The 21,729-nt window shown below is 41.6% G+C and overlaps 1 protein-coding gene across 1 annotated transcript in view; it reads left to right on the top strand.

The window, feature by feature from the left end:
* ADAMTS9 (ADAM metallopeptidase with thrombospondin type 1 motif 9) overlaps positions 1-21,729 on the top strand; it is a 242,636-nt gene that overhangs the window by 161,337 nt on the left and 59,570 nt on the right. Inside the window, exon 29 of the mRNA XM_066596646.1 lies at positions 19,721-19,888. Coding sequence (XP_066452743.1) covers positions 19,721-19,888 — 168 coding nt within the window. The remainder of the gene's footprint in view (positions 1-19,720; positions 19,889-21,729) is intronic.

Genomic DNA, 21,729 nt, shown 5'->3' with positions numbered 1-21,729 from the left:
CATGGTTCACCAGGTTGTCAAGCACAAATGCCAGAGAGGAGCAGAAACCGGCTGAAACAAAAACTGTTTAGGTCTTCATGTCAGTAATAGAAGCCTATGCTTCTGTCCAGGCTTCCATCTGAATGCTGTTTTCAGCCAACCAGATGGAAATTTGAGCTCTGGGACGGAATTCTGAATGTGGTGTGAGCAGGCCCTTAGCTGTATATCGGCTGAACCCACCAATTTCAGTGTGGGCAATCATCTACTCTGTATAAGGATCAGACACTTGGATTTCAACATATCTTATGCTTTTGTTCTCAGGAGAGAAAAGCCACTGCCAAAGGAGTCTAGCAGCAACTTAAGGCCCTTTTATACGCAAAGATAATCACTTAAATAACAGAAAGACTGAACGAACTGACGATATTTTTGCATAAAATAACACAAGCAGTTAATGGTTTTAATCTCCTGCATTTTCCTAAAGGAGTTGTTTGCTCAGCTAGGCGTGTGTTTAGGTGATTGTAATTGCATAAACACTTTGCCCAACTGAGCAACCATCTGGTGGGCACATTCCATTGTTCTTCTCATGGCAGAGTAAATACTGCACTAATTGAATATGCAAAGCAAACAAAGCCATCGCTTAGCCGCCGGAAACACTGAACAAACTGCATTCAAACTGAAAGAACTTCCAGCTATCAAACAATGGATTTTATGCCAGCCTAAAAACCTTGGCTAACGATAATTGAACGAATAGTACACGACTGCCTGCATTTACATGTAACGATTATCACTCATTTTCGGCCGTTTAATCGATAATAGCACCTTTAGGGTGCTTTTACAGGGGCTGATTAATTGTTCAGATTCCTGCGAGCCAGAGAAAATCTGAATGATTATGGTTCAGTGTAAATGCTGGCACTGACTCAATAATGAATGATAATTCGTTTGCTTATCGCCCGTCGTTCAGTTTCTGCATGTATGAAAACTGAGCGACAATCAGCCCCATTAAACAAGCAGTTGTTCATCCGTAAATGACTGTCAGTTTTCTGTAAATGGAGGTGGGTGGATGGAGCTATCTTCGGCCCGCTCCGCCTCAATTAATTGAGCGATCTTTGCTCCCATTTAAAAGCATAGGAGCAATTATCATTGGGACGACTCTTGGACATTTAAGCGCCTGACAATCATCCTGATCATACATGTATATGGGGAGGGAGGGGTCAGGAAAGGTAGTCGCTGGCCGAACATGTACTTGGCTAATAGTTATCTAAAATATATGGCCAACCTCATACAGGTAATCTTCTAGGTTGTGTATGTAGGTTTTCTAGTTAAAGGCATTAAACTATTTTTCACTATGGTCACAATTAACTCCCAATAAGATCCAAAGCACTATGTCCATTATATTTCAACCATGGGTGTAATTACCTGAATAGCAATGATAGTATCTGTTATACAAAGTGGGCCCATCAGTGGCTGGCCAGACATGGTGAGTGTTGTTGTAGGATAAGGGGGGGACATCAAGCAAGCCACTCTATTTTGGCCAATAGGTAAGGGCAGCAGACTCAATTTTTGCCCAAGGTTTAGGGCACCCAGTCTATGATTTACGAGCTCACTTGCCCATGGGAAGGGTCATAGTGCAGCGAGGCCCCATTCCTAGGTTTGCTATAGGGCCACATGGTTTCTTGTCGCAATTCTGATTTTAACTATGATATTACATCTTGAAATATTCATTGTAATTTGAGCTCTGGTCCTACAGCATTTAAAGAGCTGTCTCACGCATTTTATTGCCGTACTGTACAGCAGTGCATATACTGAGTTACTATCAATCACCATGTCTACATTATTTTGTCAGCCTTATGATTAGCAATAGCTAGAATGATTACAATTACTTTCTGCCCATAGTTTTTCTTTCTATTGCAAGTATTTCATGTCACTCCTGATTATGGTTAGCCGAGCCTCCCACCCCCTCAATAATAAGGCTGAGATGAAATTGTCCCCTGGTGAGGGAGTGAATTTATAACAGAAAGCTTTCTCAGTGATACGAGCTCCATCATCTTCATCCCTGTAATTTTATGACTTGTTGTTTAGCTGCTGAGTTCTCGGATATTTAAGTATGGCTTGTCTAGGCTGCCGGATTTGTGAGCATCAGATAAATGCTTATTTTATCAGTAGAATATCGTGTGTGGTAAATCAATAAGAATGAATCTGTGTGCGAAAGAAACAACTGTCTCTGAGAAAAAATAAACTTTGCAAGAGAGTTAAAGAAACTCTTGTGACTCTTAGTAGAATCAGTTGTGTAGGACTCAAAGGAACACTCAGTGCAAAACGTATATTTTATGATCTGCCTAGTGCCTATACACAGAATAGGTAATGCTAGACCATTGGGTGCTTGAATGCTGGTTGATCAATAATACAAGAGTTCTAAGTTCCCTGATCCTGTGGAGAGGAGTGGTGATGCTCAATCAATGCTTGACCACCAGTTGGGACATGGAACTTCCGTGTTAGTGATCAGTGGAGGTCCCAACAGCAATGTTGTCATCAGTCTAGCATTGATCACCTAGTATGTGAACATGTAATAAATATTGATGGTCAGAATGGAGCTATCCAGGGATTTAAATTTCTTACCATCACCTCAGTGTCGAACCAGCCACATCCGGCTGTGTTCCGATAAGGCGTCATGTGCTATTGCAGTCATTCGGTGTTAGTGATGTTATAGGTGAGAAACAGATAGCTCATTATAATAATTAAGCAAGCACCTCTTTCTATCACTGCATCCAAGCTGATAGTGGGCCCAATAAACAGCTGATCGGCAGGAATGCTGAGTGGTGGATCCCCAACACTCTATTATTGATGATCTGTCCTGAGGACAGGACATCAACAGTAATCATAGACAACCTATTTAATGAATATTAAAAGAAAATACCGGTTGCTAATTTAGTATGGTTATCATAAAGGGGTTGTCAACGAATTCAATAAAATGGCCACCATCCATGAAGCCCATGAGAAATTCTCAGTGCACTGGTAAAGTTGAGGTGTAACACTGCGTCAGTGCTACCAGTGTTGGCATTAGGAGACAGAGGGAGGTAGCAAGCAGGAGGAGAATGCTGGGTTTCTGTGATTGATGATGTTCTGACTTGGAGGAATAGTGGCACCACCTCTTTGACTTGAGATGGCTCATACATATACAGAGTGCACAACATTAAAAGTATAAATTTCAGGTGAAGCTAAAAGGCTCCTTTTGTACGAAACCATGTGTCACTTGCATATGTAATGCTGCATAGCGCTATAGCAATGGATTTACAATGAATTATTCTGCTGCCAGGTCCCCATTTAAAGAAAAGTATCCATTAAGATTTTTGATATCTATTATACTCTGAACAATCACTGTATTAGGAACACCTAATCAATAATGGGTCGGTCCACTTTTTGGGGCGATCACGGCTTTCAGACATCAGGAAACAGATTCTACAAGGTGATGAACATCTTCCATACTCAGCTCAACCACTGCCCACTGCAGCAGCTCCATCAATTGAGGAACATTTTGTGGATAAGTGGGAGAAGATCTCACAGCCCTTTCCAGCAGATCCCAAACATGTTCAGTGGGGTTACAGTCTGATGAGTTTGGGGGCAGTGTGGAGAATTCATTCTTGTGTTCTTCCAACCGCTCCCTAGTGCTCGAAGCTCGAGGACACAGAGCGTTGTCCTGTTGAAAGATGGCAGTGTGGTCGGGGAAGATTTTCTAAAAATATGGTTGCAGATGGACAGCTAACAGGTTCATGTAGCATTCACCATTCAAGGATTGTGGTATGATGACCAATGGTCCTAGATCATGGCAAGAAAATGTTCCCCAGACCAGGACACTGAACCCACCGGCTTGTTGAGTCCCAACAGTACACCCACAGAGCTTCATGCTCTTTTTGACAGATGTGGATCTGACCATCTTTATAGTTCAGCAAGAAAATGGGACTTGTCACTCCAGACGACCTTCTGCATGTGTCCAAGGTCCATTGACGTCTTACCTGGGTTCACGCGAGGCATTGATGGTGACGCAGTGTCATTAGGAGCACCTTTGTCAGTCTTTGGCTATTAAAACCCAGTTGATGCATGGTACATCGTTTGGTCATGTGGAAATTTGTTTAATTTCCCTGCCATTGTACTACTGTGACAGTTGGTCCGCTGTGGCACATTATTGCTGTGATAGCAGATATGCCACCCAATGTTCACCTCTAGCATCAACCACATGGGGCCTGATGCTGTGTGATCTACTGTCGGATGGCTGTCTATGGCTCAAGCAGTCCTGGTACACTCTTGATACCGTGGTTTAGGACCAGCTCACAAGTGTGACTTTTTCAATTCTGGCAACACACCCTGGGCACCAACAATCTGCCCGTGGTCAAAGTCACTAAAGTCACTACATTTACTCATGACTGCCAAATGTCACCTTCTGCTGCTCAGAGGAGAGGTCTGTGTATTATCTGAGAGCAGATCATGAGACGGCCATCACGTTCTACCACGTTCATGATCAAGAGATGTCACGCACCAGCTGCTCCTAATGCAGTGATCGTTCAGTGTGTATTAAAAGGTTTGTCCAGGATTAGAAAAACATGGCTACTTTCTTCCAAAAACTCACAGGTTGCGTGCAGTAATGCAACTCAGCTCCATTCACTTCAATAGAACTCAGCCGCAGTACCAGACCCAACCCATGGACTGGTGTGGCACTGTGTCTAGAACAAAGCAGCCATTTTTTACTAATCTTGGACAACTGTTTAAAGGGGTTTTCCAGCTGATTCAAGAAGCCAGTGTGCTCGGGTTAGAGCCGCATCCTTTTCTCAGGAGAATGATGTCACCTTTTATCGGCACGTAGCATAAAAGCAGCTCAGTTCCATTACAGTGAATGGAATTAAGCTGCTATACCAGGAACAGCCTCTATACAATATACAGTGCTCTACCTCCCATGCAATCAAGTGGCCGTGCCCCTCACTCAAGCACCATGGCCAATTCAAACAGCTGTTGGCAAGGGTCCCGAGCTGCAATCTGATATTGGTGACCTATCCTGAGCATAGGTGATTAAAATCTTAGTCCCAGAAAACTCCATTTAACTCTACACTTAATACTTTATTGCAAGTTTTTTTTCTCATGTTAATGGACTGTGATCTCGATTGTGAGACTACGTCCCATGAAACTCCCCAGGTCATGACAAACTCACCATCTAATAATATAATGAATACTGCAGCAATATCAGCCTGTTATTAACGCCAGTCTCATCATGGTACAGACTACTCAGAATCCTTTACAACAAGCATGAGGAATCCATATTTCAGTTTTACTGCCTGACTAGGCAAGAGGTATTTTCCCAGCTGGTACTGAGCTGAAGTACAGTGCAAACACTTGCAGCTAGTTCAGATACAAACCCACCTAAGAGGCTAAAGTTTGTATATCAGCTCCAGTTTCCCACCCTTTAAAGATCCAAATATCTTGGGAGATATTATTCTTAAATCTTGTGTATGAATAGAATATGAATAGATTAACTTTTATTTCAATACAAGATAATGATACTGGTTGTACACTGCTTCTATATACATGCTCGTATACGCCATGTGATGTTTATGGTGTGCATATTAACTGAATAGCACTTTACTAGAGACCCTCATCTAGTAGCGTATTGACCTCCTTTGGCCTTAAAAACAGCAGCAATTCGTTGTTGCATAGATTGTTCTGCAGGGATATTGGCCGTTCTGCACAGGAAGCATCTTGTACTTGTTGCATATTAGATGGAGGTGCTAAGATGTGTTGAACAGCTGACAGGGAGGGTTCATCGATTCATGCTGCTTGCACCAAATTCTGACCATCTCATCTGCATGCTGCAAGATAAATCTGGATTTATCTGACCAGGTGATGTTTTTCACTGCTCCATGATCCACTTTTTGCCCACTGGAGTCTCGTCTTTCTAATTCTCTTAGACAGCAGTGATGCTGCAACTGGTTGTCTGCTGTTATAGCCCATCTGTTCTAACACACATTCAATGGAGCATCAGCTTTGTATTCGGCCGCAATTTCCTTGACTGTGCACTTCCTGTTCATCAGAACAAATCCTGACATCCTGTTCTGACCCATTTCTTTGATGAGTTGTTTCCATCCACAGGTTCCCCTTTCACTAGATGTCTTTTGTTGATTACACCATTCTTGGCACACTGTCCACACCGCTCCATGAAAAGTCTCACAAAGTTGGCAGTGACATCGCGGCCCGGCTAGTCTAGCACTGATGACCGGGTCACGTTGGAAGTCGCTCAGATCACTGGATTTTCCCATCTAATGTGGATTTACACTGAAACTGATCCATGGAAAACTTGCTCACTTGATTTTATGCTGCACTTTGGGGTCACGGGTCTAATTTATATACAGGGAAGCTCCAATCGTGGAAGGCAGGTATCTTTAAAGGGGCCATTCAGTGTAAATAGGTCAGCGCTCCTCAGAAATGTTTGAATGAGTACGATTCATTGCAATCTTCATATGACCTCAGTAGGAGAAAAAGTTGCTCTGCTTTTCCCACCATATGGAAGCATTAAGCAATGATGGCAAATGTTGCGATGGAGCCCTAGTATGAATATTTTTTTTAGCTTATTGACTAAGTTGTATAAATTACCATAAGTTGAAAATTCTATACTTGCTCCAGTTAGATAAAGTGCAATAGACAGAGCCATCACTGTTAACCATTTACTGCATATTGTACTAATTATCATATATCCATCCATAGACACCTCAAATTGGACTGCTATAAGGATCAGGGGCTGCCAGCAGAGGTGTGATTTGAAACTTTTGGGTCCCAGTGGAAAATCTGGAACAGAGGTTTTCAGCTATTATGTACCGTTTTACCGTTTTTAGGGTCTGGTGTACTATCACATATATGCCATTGGACTCCCTCAGGTACCAGGATGACCTTGGTACGACTGCACTTTCTGAACCCCCTATATTTATACCCTTAATGATCAAAAATTATGAAGCCTACCTTTCTGTGTTCAAGTCAAGTACCACCTGCTGAAACAAATTACTAATTGGCTCACTATAGGCACCACAATTAAGTTCAAGGGTCACATTGCCCTTCTTTTCTATATGGATGTTAAATGGGGTTGCGAATAGGCATGCATGTGTTGAGAACTTTGGTAGCATTTACCAACAAGAAGGGGTTTCCTAATTTCCATTCTGCTTTGGCCTCCTTTATACCTTTGTTAAAAGTGGACATAATAGAGAAAAAAGTTTTCCTAAACTCAAAATTTACCAGTTGACTGAACACGTTGACTTCTGCAACATTACTGTGATCGTAGACCTTCTTGCGCTGTACGGCCTTATTATTCATATAGGATATATAGTCCTGACAATTAGTGCATAACGATGGTGAGGCTTTATTCGCCTCTGTATTGTATGGTAGTCACATGATACATGGAACAGTTGTTTGATGAAACCGAGCCATTGTCAGGATTTGAAAGATCTCTGATTAAGGGGTGAAGGGGGTCACAAAAGACTTCAGTCCTTTTAACTTGACATTTCCACAGTCTCATCATTAATTCCTTTTTCAATGTATTCTCCATCCTCTCTCTCACTGGCCCCTTCATCTCATTATTATCCTGTCACTCCGCATTCTCATTCAGCTTTTCGATTCTCCTAACTGCGCTAGATTGAAGGACACAAATGCAGAAGAGCATGCGAGCCCCCTCGTCATGGTATGGAATTAATAGAAGTATATCCCAGATGGATTAGCACTTTATACTTACTTGATTGGCGGTACTTACCGTTAGGCTGGGTTAAACGTCTATATAAGTAGGTCCGTTAGCTTCTATAATTAAAGTGATTCTATCATAAATCATATACTCACCTCGGAGCAATACTTGCCTGTTCTGCGTTTCCTGCAAGGATGTAAGAGCTGCTGTCTTCTAAAATAGTCTTAATGTCAAACCACTTATTCACTAGCCCTTCCATGACCCAGGGGGCATTAATACTCATGTGCGTCCAGGTTACATTCTGCGTTCTGGTATCCCCACGTTCAAAAGATCATACGTTTTTTCTTTTTCCAGCGACATATCTATATGAGGGCTTGTTTTTTGTGGGACTAGTTGTATTTTTCAGTGTTACAATTTAACCTACCATAGAATGTATTAGAAAACTTTAAAAAAGTTCTAAGTGGGGCGAAACAGAAAAAAACCCACAACAGCACCATTTGGGAAGGTGGGGTAATTTTATGGCGTTCACAGTGCAGTACAAAATGACGTTATCTTTATTCTGTGGGTCAGTACAGCAATGTAAAATTGATATACTTCTTACTATAGTATTGCTTAAAAAAATAAAATACCTTTACTGGGGAAAAAAATAATTACTTTCTGCCACCATATTTTGACCCACAAAACCTTTTTATTTTTCCATTGATAAGTGTGTGTGAGGGCTCATGTTTTGCAAGTTAACCTATAGTTTGTATTAGTATCAATTTGGAACAAATGGAACTTTTTTATTAAATTTTATTCGTTTTTATGGGAGATGAAGTGACCATTAAAAGCGCATTTCTGGAATTGTATCGTTTTTTTTTCTGATGGAGTTAACCATGCGGGATTAACAATGTGATATTTTAATAAACTGGACCTTCATGGAGGCTCTAGTACCCTGCTGTACCGCCTCTAGCTTGGATCCAAGATGTGATACGGGCGAGCATGGAGACATAAAGGTACCGTATGGTATCCTGCCACATATCACTACACTTTTGCTGTAACTGAGCCTCTAGATTGTGTAAACTCGAAGTTGGCATCCCAGATGGTCCCATACATGTTCTATGTGTCGTAGAGGCGTCTAGCGGTCAACAAGCTCTACACAAGTTGAAAAAGAGGTCCCTACACACAAGGAGCCTCAGAGCCTTTTTATAAGCCAAGGGGGGGGAACCACTTTTAGGGCCTCAGGTAACAAGACTGTTCATCTAATTACCACAATTCGCATCATTTACATATCTGCCTGAGATGGAACTGCATGCCCAGGCTGGATTTTTTTTTACTATGAGGGTATCTATAACCATAATAAGTGTTATTGTATGCTTAAACTGTATGATTTTTGTATACGCTGTTTTACATAGTACCCAATTGCAGTAGTGAATAGTTCACTCTGCCGTGCTGCCGCTGTAGAATAGAGTACTAGACATTTATTATATTGCATATACATGGTAAGCAGCATATTTCCCTTAAACATTTACTAGCAACAGATGCAGGAATTTTATGAAAGCTAGCACTTACATTTTTCGTATCCTGCCTAGGAGAAGAAATGCGCTTAATATGTACTGTAATGGCGTCGTAAATCATCCTTCCCCTAGAGGCCTCTTGCGACACTGTAGAAAGCAGGCATCGAAATCTTTAAGACCAGGGATCACTCAGTCCTGCTCTTTCCTGACTTTTTTTGAGAATGCAAACTAATGTTCTGTGTAATGTAACGTTACAGTCATTTATCTGCTGCGGAATGAGCGTTACGGGGTGCTGTGGGTACCAGCTGCTTCCAAAAACAAACCTTTTTTACTTAAAGGGGAAGTGTTGTCTAAATTTTTGAGAATACTTAGTTGTTATGGGGTATTATACTATATTTTATTGTACCATGTTATTGTGAACTTAACTGATGTTGCATTGTCACAAGTTTGGCATACTCATGTAATAGGGGTGGGGTAACCTCCGATTAATGGCCTACACTATTGTATGTATATTGTATAAGAAAACCGAACTTTCTTATATTGAAAGTTTGTTCAAAATGTGGAATGTTCCTTTAAGGACACTGCTGGCGTTGTTTCCCGCTTCTTAGTGGAGCTAAGTCACGGAGGGAGTGATGGAGATTAATGCAGGCCACGGGTATAAGTACAGGCAAAATTAGGCTTACAGCAGGAGCCCGCAGTAGTAATGGTGTCAGCGACGTTGAGTGTCATGGCTTCTCAGGAGTGTTAGCAATCAGTTTACGCTATCCTGGGTAACCTTTGGAGAAGATAGATTGAGAGCCTGCTTCCTTGACTCCTCTCAGAGATGTGTTATCTGGTAGAGCGTTGGAGTGATTGCATCACACCCTGTTGCTCAGTAAAGTTCATTAAAAGCAACATGTGGTCGAGTGAAGTTTCTCGGGATCTAAGGCTCTTGCGGTTACAAAGCACTCCAAGTACCGGCCTATTACTGCCATACCATCTACTGGTATGTAATGGCTCTCCCTGACCCAATACCTCTGGTGGGGGCCCGATCCGAGGAACCTGGCACCTTGGTTCAGTCACCCTCTCCCACATCTGCAATGGATCTTTTTACAGACGTGACATACTGGGAAAATTTGACTACAAAGAAGAATTTGAGACTATGATTTGTAAAGGGTCCGCCAACCATTAATGGGGTTACCCCTAGATTTTAACTTATCAACAGAATTCGTGAAAGTCCAACTATTGGGGTTCCTACTTATAAGAATGGGGGTCCTGTGTCCTGCCCTGCATGAATAGGGTGGAAACCAAACATGCACATGGCCAATTGATGCATCTCTATGGGACTGCTGAAGATTGCGGAGAGTTATGCTCAGCTTGTCTTCAGTAGCCTCATAGAGATGAATAGCCACCACTGCATTCATTTAGGGGGAAACGGGACACTCGTTCTCATAATTCATGTCCCCTTTCCTAACAATCAGACACTTATGCCCAACCCACAGGATAGCAAAAAAGTTAATATCTTAGGATAACCCCAGGAAAGGAAAGGATTCTCGGACCCCTGAAGCTCGGCTGTTATCATCGAGGTATTCGAGTCTGTCTATACATTTTCCATTGAGTGGCCCCTAAAGGAAAAACTTTGGTCATCCAGATGTGAGATTTAGGGCTTATTTAGACGGCCATGATTTCGGGCCGTGTGCAGTCCGTGTATTCCACAGACAGCACAAGAACACTTTACAACCTATGAAGCTATGCACACTAGCCATTTTTCACATGGCCTAATGTGTCCACACAGTAACAAGAAGAGGGGGACACAAGTCCCCTGCCTTCGGGATTGGTTAAGGACCCCCACCGATAAGACTTTTTTCACCTACCCTATGGATAGGTGATAAAAGGTAATTCTGGTAAACCCCTTTAAGTGAACTGTGTATATAAAAACTGTTATAAGCTAGTTGGAGTGATTATGTATCCTTTAACGAGATAAAAAACGAAATCAGATTTTCCTACTTGCAGGGTTTAGAACCCTGTATGACATACGCAAAGCATTCTGGGGGCCCATAAAGTGCTGTTCTTAAACTAAGCGCCATGCTGGGTTCTCGCATATGGCATACACATGCTGCAATAATCTACCCTTCTCCACTGTGTAATACCTGGAACACAAAAGTGAAATGTTCTGTTATTTTCGGGAAAACACATTTTTTATTAGATTTGTCAAACACACTGTAAACACATACGTATATATTCGTGTACGTAGAGCAATTCTCCATTACTCGCTTACCTGGCAAAAAGGTCATGCGGTTAAATTTTAATACAAAATCCTGTTTTTAACTAAATTCGCTCTCATTTAGGGGACTGATAGAACATCTCAATGGGGTTAAATGGCTGTTGTTCTTTTTTTTTTAGTACCTGGTTTGCTTTAATGTGTGGGAAATTCCATCTCAGTTATGCTGAAAAGTAATGAAGAACATATTATCCTGCCTTGCAACATCTTAAGTCTTGCATTCGGTAGGAGTGGCAAGTAACAACTGTCTTCAGACAATTGAGACCACTATTTCCTTTCATTATATCACCTGTCACATCCTTTAAATAACTGATGGAAAAAGGTCTACGTGATTTTAATGTGGTTGAGCTGCAATACCAGACCTAACCAGTGGACAAAAGCAGTGCTGTTTCTGGGGAAAATGGCAACCCATATTTCTAATCTAATACATTCTAACTAAGGTGATTTTCTTCATGCAACTTTGTTGGTTGATTTGCTCCCTACAAGGATTTTTAGAAGGTCCTTGTGAATGCACTGTGCATGGCCAGACGTAGCTATGTGTGACCCGTGCAGTTGCATAGGGCGCCAGCTATCAGCTTGTGGGGGTGGCATGAGGCAGATGTAGGCTGGGCACGATTGACCCTTTAAATTCACCTGGCCAGATAACCTTCTTCATCCATGTGGCAGCATCTTGTGGAGCTCCATGAATCATTCTCCTCCTGGCTCTGTCTCTTTACCTCTGAGGTTTTAAGGCACTGCTGCCAGGCCACTGCTGTCCCTGCAACACAATTGCTTAGTTCTACTGTATTTACATTATGAGCTTGGTTCTGGTGCTGTATTTATGTTATTAACTTGGTTCTTATACTGTATTTGATATGTGTTTGATTCTATGGCTGTATTTGTTATGAGGTTGGTTCTCCTGCTGTATTTATCCACTGCTCTGTTCCGGTGTGGGTATGCTGTTACCTTGCTGCACAAACAGAATACAGGCACACTGCCTATCAGTGCAATATATTATTTTTTTCTAATGACGGGAGGCACCAAAATAAATTCCACACAAGGTGTCATCAAACTTAAGGCTGGCACTAGCGGTCTGACTATCAAATATGGACTACTTGTTTGTAGAGACGTTGTCTCTGAAAGGTATCCCCTTTCTAAATGGAAGCCAGCCCATGATCAGCTGATTGGCACAGATTCAATTTCAGAAACCCGTCAATGATCAGCGAGGAAAAGCTGCAGCTGGTTATACATTTCTCCTGCAGCACTCCTGCAGGAGAAATGTGGTATTACATGCTTGTCATTCAGATAGCTACTTGGCAATGTAATACGCGGATTGGTTGGGCACACCATATGGAAGCTGCTGTTGTTTAGTCGCTCTCTGCTCTGCCTCTTAGAGCAAAGTCCAAAGTTGGGGACTACTCTACGATGTTCATATTCCCTAACAAGGCATATATTAAGGGGTTTCTTCCTTAATCTATAAAGCCAGTTTCCTGAATGCTTTAAATAATTAGACCTCTTGTGATGTTGCCTACACACCATTCTATAGGCTTTGATTATGATTTACTGTAACACACAAGGAAACAGTAAGCAATAATAAATAGAAACATATTACATAGAGCAAAATATTAAATATTGTCATGGAAGGCATAAAGTGTATGGTATATCAAAGAGGAATGGGGAACTGAGGAGCATGACAGATACTTCAGAAGATTAGAACCATTGCCCTTTAAAAGATGGTAACTGGGACTGTTACACTATAATAGAGTCCGGGTGTAGAAAGGTGCCAGGGTCCTGGGAATATAGGCTACACTGGACCCTGAAGTGGATTTGGTCTTTTGTAGTTAAAGTCTATGGACTCCTTTTAGGAGGCACATCTGTTCATTTACATGTGTGTATTTTGAGCTGACAATTGGTTTTGCAATACAGTGTAATTAAAAATTTTGCATGATTTGTCTTCTACAGTTTCTACATATTACTATACAGCAGTGTAAGTCTCAATAGGAGATCTGTTAGTGAGGCTGGACTGATGGCTTGGTTTTCAGTCCTTACCTCTTCTCTACTGCACTAATTTATGACCGCAACAAAGATACATTTTGATCATAAATTAGCTGATAAGAATGTGCAGGAAAGGAGAGAGCAAAGGGAAATTGAGCCATCAGTCCAGCCTCACTGACAGATCTCATATCAAGGCTTAGACTGCAGTGTCTATATACAGTCATATGTAGAAGCCGCAGAAGACAAATGGTGCAAAATATTTAATTAAACTCTACTGAAACAATGATTGTCAGCCCAAAATATATGCATTTAAGTGGGGGGAAACCGTTGCCCATCACAAAGGTGTCCATAGCCTTCAAAGGTTTTTTTCAGAGAAGTACTACTGATGATGTGTCCTCAGAGTAAGTCATCAATAGTTGACTGGCTGGGGTCTGCTGCTCGGGACCCCGACCAATAAGCTGATCAGGTGCTTTCCTTTAGCGCCGTTACACACGGGTACGGAGTGGAAGCTATTGCTCCAACCCCTGTATAGTGTCTGGCACTTGTAACTGCAGGCAGAGCTGCCATTAAAAACAGTGGCAGCTGTGCCTCCATTTACAAGTGACATCCACTACACAGGGGTCAGAGCAGCAGTTTCCACTCCATACCTCTGTGTGTAGCAGTACTGACAGCAGGCACCCAATCAGCTAAACAACCAGGTTCTTGGGGGTGGACTGCAGGCGGTCAACGATTTACTTACTCCAAGGATACATCATCAGTAGTACTTTCCTGGAAAACCCCTTTAAGCACCACCAGTCTGTGCCTTATAGGACCAATAAACTCAAAAGACAAGTGGCCTCGTTTCAGGATTAGAAATATTGACAATATTTGAATAATCGCAGGGGAATACAGATGTAGCAAATGCTAAATGAATTCATTCATTCATGTACAGATGTAGCAAACGCCAGAGTCATTCATTCACTCTTGTTAAGTTGAAAGCTACTTATAAAGAATAATTGGAAAGTAACAGTAAAGTCAGGTTTTGAGCCTTTGAATTAACTCATTGCAAAGTGACAGCAATGCTGTGTGTTACACTGGTGTCTTGTAAATCGGTTTATGCTGTCATATTACACAGATGCAATGTGAGTGGCAGAGAAAACACCACGATGCCTTGTAGCAGAGCCATGCAATCAGACCTCTCCAACCCTCTCTGCAGGAAAAGAAAACTTCATTCTCCCTCACTTGCATGTGGGGTAAGGAAAAGGAAAAATGACTCCGCTGAATGTTGTGCTCAGCACAGATGTGATGAATCTTTCATCACATCTTATATGTTCCCGAGAGTGACCCATGCTGCTATTAAGAATCTGCAATGTTAGTGTCATTCATGATGAATGATCTGAACCAGTGAAAGGTGCAGACTGAGCTGTATGAATGTAATACATAAGTAAAGAGAATGAAAAATACTGCAGAAAGAAGGAAGGAAAAGAAGAAATGGAACGAAGGAGAAAGAGATGAAATGAAGGTAAGGCAGAAAAGAAATAAAGAGAAAGAGGGAAGAAAGGAAGGAAGGGAAAGAAAATAAAGAGCAGGAAAGAGGGTGGGAAGAAAGGAGAGGGGGAAGGAAGGAAGGAAGGAGGGTGAGAGAAGGAAGAAAGGATGGAACAAAAGGAATGAGAGAATGGAGGAAGAAGGGAAGGAATAAAGGGAAAGAAGGAAGGGGAAGAGAATCAAAAAAACGGGAAGGAAGGAAAAGAGATAAAGGTAAGGAAGAAGGGAAGGGGAAGAAAATAAGGAAAATGAAGGAGGGTAGGAAGGAAGGAAGGAGATAGAAGAAATAAATGGAGGGAAAGAAAATAACAAAATTGAAGGAGGGAAGGGAGGAAGGAAGCAAGGAAGGAATGAGAAGAGAAGAAATAAAGATTGTGGGGGTAGGAAAGAGAGAGAAGAAAATAAAGAAGGAGGGAGGGAAGAAAGGAAGGTGGGTGGGTGGGAAGGAAGAAAAGAAGGATGGAAGGAAATTTGAAAAGGGAGGAAGGATGGAAAAGAAGGGGAAGAGAAGAAATAAAGGGAAGGAAGGAGGGGAGAAAGGAAGCAGCGGATGAATGAAGGGGAGGAGAAGGACAGAATGCAGAAAGGAAAAACAGGGAAATGGGGAAAGAAGATAGGGGAAAAAAGGAAGGGAAGGAAAGAATCAACACAGGAAAAAAGTAATGAAGAAAAATAGGAACAAACAACAAGGGGAGAGAGAAGAACAGAATGCAGGGATGAAGAAAGAAAAGAAGAAAAAGATAAAATGAGGGAAGGAACAAAGAGAGGAAGAAGGACATAATGCAGGAAGAAAAAAATAAAAATAGGTACTCAGGGGAAGAAAGGAAGCAAGGAGCAAACAAAGGAAGATGGACAGAATGAAGAAAGAGAGGGAAAAGAAGGAAAGAAGAGATGGCAAATGAAATGAAAGAAAAGGAGGAGAGAAAGAACAGAATATAATAAATACCATACATATATATAACAATATATGGTTCTGTTTACTTCTTGAATTCAGAAAATGTGATACATCAAATCTAACTCTAGGACATAAGTTTTTGGAATGCCTTCAGACTCTGATCTTCTTCCAAACCTGAAAAATGGTGATAAAGAGCTCAATTTAGGGGAAAACGTCTGCGGTCTCTCCACTACATTAACCTCTGTAAAATATTACGCATCTCCCATGGTGGATTAAATGCATTACACCTCGTGTCCATCTGTTCCTGAGGACAGTCGGCCTTTGTTCGATGCCATGGTTTATACTCCTGTAGATTCTCACTTGCTGTTTAGAAAGTGTATTCATGCAGATATTTGCCTGGTTACACATTTGCAGTTTAAGGGGTTATTCCCATCTGATAACGTGATGACGAATCGCTAGGATATGCTATCAATTTATGAACCGTGGGGGTCTGTCCTCTGGGACCCTACTGAACATGAGAAGGAAAGCGCGGCAGCGCTGATCTGGTGCTGTATCCCTTTCTAAGTTTTCCCTGCACACTGAATTTAATAGGGTCTTGATGCTGTTCTCTGCACAGTGGGTGGCCGGGGCGCTACTGTGCAGAGAAAAACACTGAATGGAACACAACACTAAATCAGCACTATATTCTCTTCATGCCCAGGATCCGTGATGGTCCCAGAGGTCATCAGTCTTCTAATTATTCCTCTTGCTTGACTGAGTGGCTTAAATAAGCCTAAGTAGTATGGAGAAGCAGTCTATTGTAGAGCAGATGGAACTTCTTGTGACCACTTGTGTGCATATAGCCATATGCTTTGAAATGGTAGTCACCTAAACAAAAAGTCATGCAGTTGATAAATGTTAGAACTACTTGGACTCCCACCAATCACCAAAATGAAGTACCTGTTTACCTTTGGCTGAAAGACCATGGATAAGAAGAATCTGAATGGAACAGTGGTCGAAATTTTGCCTGTTTCCGTCAATGCCATAGACTTTCAATGGAGCAGTAGGACACATGCTGGACCGCCATGCCATTCAACTCCTTCTAATTGCAGTCCTGCAGCGGGGAGGAACAGGAAAACAAGGTGCTCCATTCTGTTGAACAGTGGGGATCCCAGTAGTCAGACCCCCACCAATCTAACATTTATCATCTATCCAGTGTTTGGGTGATAATTGTTTGGGGCTTGAATACTCCTTTAAGTGGGTTCCAGTAGTTTATAAATTTTCAGAATACAATTGTCAGTTACCCACCATTGAACCAAAGGAAACTGGCTTCAACCTGAAATATTCAAGGGTTTTTTCAGATATTTAGGATTGATATCCTATCCTCAGGACAGATCATCTATAGTTGTTCAGTGGGGGTCTGCCATTGTCGCCGATCAGCTGATCCCCCAGCTCGCTGTCAGTGCAGCTGAACCGGATGTCCAAATTGGGTTCAGAGTTGGAAGTGTAATAGAAGGCATTGGTCCCATTGAAATCAATTAGATCCTAATATGGACATCCGGCTCAGCTGCACTGATAACTGGCCACAAGATTAGGTGATCAGCAGGAATCCCGAGTGGTGAACCCCCACCGATTAACTGTTGTTGACCTATCCAGGGATAAGTCATCAGTAGTAAGTACCCAAATAACACCAAACAGCAAATATAACTGGATATGTTATATATTACTATATAGGCCAAAAATTGTACACACAGTTGCAAGAGCGGGAGATTACCCCCTCATGATGGGGATGTTATTAGATTTGATTTGTAATTGTTCCTTTCGCGTCACTTGCCAGTATATTTAATAATTAAAAAGACAGTCTCCCCGTGACCGCCATGACCTATCCAATTATATTTGATCTTCGCGAACATTGTATTTGCCTACCCAATGATGCAGCTTACTGACCATACTAAATAGCATTCTTCCAGTGATAAAAGCACAGCAGTCAGTATGGGCGGCAGTGTCAAGAACCGGAGAACAGTATGTTGATCGGGGCCTCTCTGTACCGTCTCTCTTTTTTCCCTTTGATGATTTTATTTCCTGTTGAAATAAAAAAAATAACATCATCTTAACAAGTTATCAGAATCACCATTATTGTCGTAGTATATGATGAATCCACTTGTCATGGAGCAATGTGAAAATTGATGGCAGAGCGAAATGCGTCGTGCTGTTTGAGAGGCCTCGGCTACAAGCAGCTGTCATATTTAATCTCGGTCACGATACAGAATTCTTTTGATTCTAACATCTTAGAGGAGCCTTATAAGGAATCAAAGTGAACGTGTCAGAATGCCACAAGTGGTCAAGACTAAGAATGTTCACTGAACCTATTAGAAAGGTTGAATAAAGGTGCTGAGACACCGTGAATAGGACAACAGATGGCGTTTTGCTCATTGTGTGCACACATTTTTTGTGAGAGTTTCTATTGTGCCTAAACTCCGTGCATTTGTCGATTTGCAATTCTTATTGTTTTTGGAGAATTAACCCTTTGTGCAATTTTTAAAAAAGGTTTATATGACTGGTTAATAGACCAGTAGCTGCTATTGCTTTCTTAAAGGGGCCTTAAACCAAATATATATACCACTTACGGAAGTGCAGCAGCGTTCTAAGATGAGGTCCTGATATCAGGCACACATAAGTAGTAATAAATGTCTCAATCTCAGAACTGGAGATAAGTCAAATGAAGTAATATTTGAGGTGGAACAGAATTAGATGTTGTTGTGGACCTTCTGCCAGTTATCCCATTGAAAAACAGTGATAACAGGGAAAGGTAGAATGCATTTAACTGCTTCTGCTTATGGTTATCTTCCATAATGAAGATCAATGTTCCTTCATGTATAGCAGGTAGTAGTTTTGGTAATTCAAAGACGCAAAAACACAATTCAAATTGCCACCCACTATCAAAATCCATTCTAGACTACAGGCCACCATAGATGAGCGGATGTCCCACCAACAATGTTAGTTAAGGGATTCTTACATGGGTCATTTATTGGGCCCAAAGGTTTCTCCAAATGCTCGTTTGTAAAGGGACCAACGATCAGTCAACGAACAAGTAAACACTTACTCATTGACTGATTCAGTTTCAGTGAGCACAAAAAATGCTCGCGGATCAACGGTACATCTCACCATGTGAAGAGGGAGATATACAGCCACCCCATGGGGATAAAATATTATATTAGCAATTGATCATAAGCTGATTCTTAGCCAGTATAAAAAGGTATTTAAACAAACACCAATCCACATGCATTTTGATCAGAGCTCGTTACATCCGGCCAAGAACTCGGCTCATCTAGAAGGATCTTTAGATGTTAGCCCATCTATGGGCATCCTGTACTGTGTCAGAGATTTCTTATAACTTCTTAGGTGGATCCCCAATGATCATCTGATCTTCTGGCCAACTGTCAGGCCAGTTGAACTGGACGTCCGCATTGGGGTTGGAGCTAAAAGTGTAATAGAAGGCTTCGCTCCAATTAGAATCAATGATACAGCTTTTAAAACCCTTTAAAGTCTTAAGAATAAATACTTATGGGCAACTTTTCAGTAGTGATTTTTGTCTGTGAAGGTCATTGGTATACACAATAGCATGGTGCTTTTCAAATTAATTTTAATACCTCTGAAACAAAAATAATGGAGCTGCATAAAAAATTTGTACTTAGTATTATATGTAAAACTAAACAGCCCGTGGACAAGGTTCAACCAGTTGATCTCCAATAGGTCCGGCCACTAGTAGGCCTACAAAGTTGGGCAGACGACAAGCCCATATACAAATGCCAATGGAGCAGACCATTATGTCATTGTTATTGTAATATTGTTTTATATTCAAAAAATCAATGTTTAACAATTTCTTGTTGCTGCTTCTCTTACAGTGCTCTGTGTCTTGCGGACGTGGCTTGAAGAACAGGGCTGTTTACTGTGCGGCTAAAGGTGGATCCAGTGTGGGGAATGAATACTGCAAGCACCTTGCAAAGCCAAACATACAGAAAAAATGTCGAGGGGGTCGATGTCCAAAGTGGAAAGCAGGAGAATGGGGAAAAGTAAGTTGTGGTTTGTTTTTATACAGAATATGTGCCTCTGTTTTTGGACTGCACACAACATACACTAGTAGATAATTCTAACTGTGAGACCATAAGATGTATAGAGTGAGGTCTATCAATATAAAAGTTGGTTGGTAATTTAGTAGATGGCTGTGTTATATGGACACTGTATGGTCCAGCTGCTGTCCAAACATTCTGTTTCAGGAAGTTGCTACAAAGGTCACGTGTATTACTAGGGTGCGTTCACACGTGGCAGATTTTGGCATGGGTTTGCACCAAAATCCACAGCATATTTTGACCATTTGGGGCGGATTTTGGCGTAAATTTGACCTGTTCAATAGAAGGGGTGAAGTCTGCTGTGGATCCGCATCAAAATCTGCACCATTGGTATGGATTTTGACACAATTTTTTTATATGGAATTTGATGCAAATGTCCTACTTAGGAAAATACACACCACCTCCACTAGGTGCGAACAAACTCTTAAAGCATTAACTGCAAAGGTTCACTGTCCTTTCAAAAGTATTTGGTCACTTATGCAAGAGTCGTGATGGCTTTGTGATGGACAGCCTTCATGCAGTGCCATAACCTGTATATCCATTAGCGTGCAGTTCCCATCCTACCATACAAACACTGACTTAAGGCCCTTTTAGAATTATTGCTCGAAATTTGGTCAAACGATCATCATTGCGTGTAAACGCTGCCATCATTCACTTTTCAGCTGAACGATGATTTTAAGGTGAGCTTAAAATCCATAGTTCAGCCAGAGAGAGATAACAGGCTGTGTTCTCCACGGGTGTCGGACATTACATTGTATTCTGCTGCCAGCCCATGTGAGAACAATGGAGCTGTGTGCAAAGCTCAGACCACATGCTGTGCTCCTGGAGGCCCTTTTACATGCAAATGAAGATGATAAAGTGTTAATGGACATTAGTGTCCATTAACACTTTATGCAAAATGATCGCTAAAACTATCAATCTTTCAATCTTTTAAAGACTGTCTTTGCTTGTAAATGGGCCTTTAGTTTCCACTTGCTGGCAGATTCTCAGTGTGCTCCTGGATAGTAGGAAAGTGAAATCTGCAAACAATCCCCCCCCCCCCACCACCACTATCATTTGCCCCTTTTGCTTAATACTTTGAGTTGTCCAGTTCTTGGTTTAAGCATGGTACATCCCACAGCTGATCTGGTGACCTGGGTTTTAACAGAAATGTCACAAACAGATAGTCCACATTTGCATGTAGCATGATTTAGGACAAGTGACATGTTAATAAGAAAGACACAATTGATTCTACTGATAGGGGTGGTCAAATACGTTTGGTAGGATAGTGTAGCTTCCATCCAGGTCCAGGGATGCCATTTTTGAGACATTAAACGAAAACCTTAGACGGATGCAATAACAAGGAATGAACAGGCCCTAAGCCATACTCTCTGGTCAGATGTCCCCCGGATCCAGCACAACAGCTGCAGTCCAGTCATTCAGTTTCAGGAAGTTGTTGCAAAGATGACGTATTGTTCATTGTACACATGACTGCTCAGCCAATCACTGGCTTCACCGGTTATGTCTGCACGAACTGCACCTGACCACTGAGGCCAGTGATCGGTTATGTACAAGGAACGGCATGTAGCAGGATCTTCTTGGACTGGTGGACTGGAGCGGCTCTACTGGAATCCGGGGGGACATCTGACCTCATCCACTTTTTTCCCAACCCTTGGAAAACCCTTTAAATATACAGAGAAGAAATAAAACCGAAACATCTTACCTGTATTGTATCTTCTTTAGTGTTGGCCTTTTAGTTCTTTTCCATTAGATCATAGCTGCGACCAATGACTGTAGCTGTATTG

Source organism: Eleutherodactylus coqui, chromosome 3 (assembly GCF_035609145.1).
Source record: "Eleutherodactylus coqui strain aEleCoq1 chromosome 3, aEleCoq1.hap1, whole genome shotgun sequence".
In the NCBI taxonomy this organism is placed as follows: Eukaryota; Metazoa; Chordata; class Amphibia; order Anura; family Eleutherodactylidae; genus Eleutherodactylus; species Eleutherodactylus coqui.
This window is presented reverse-complemented; position numbering and strand designations above follow the sequence as displayed.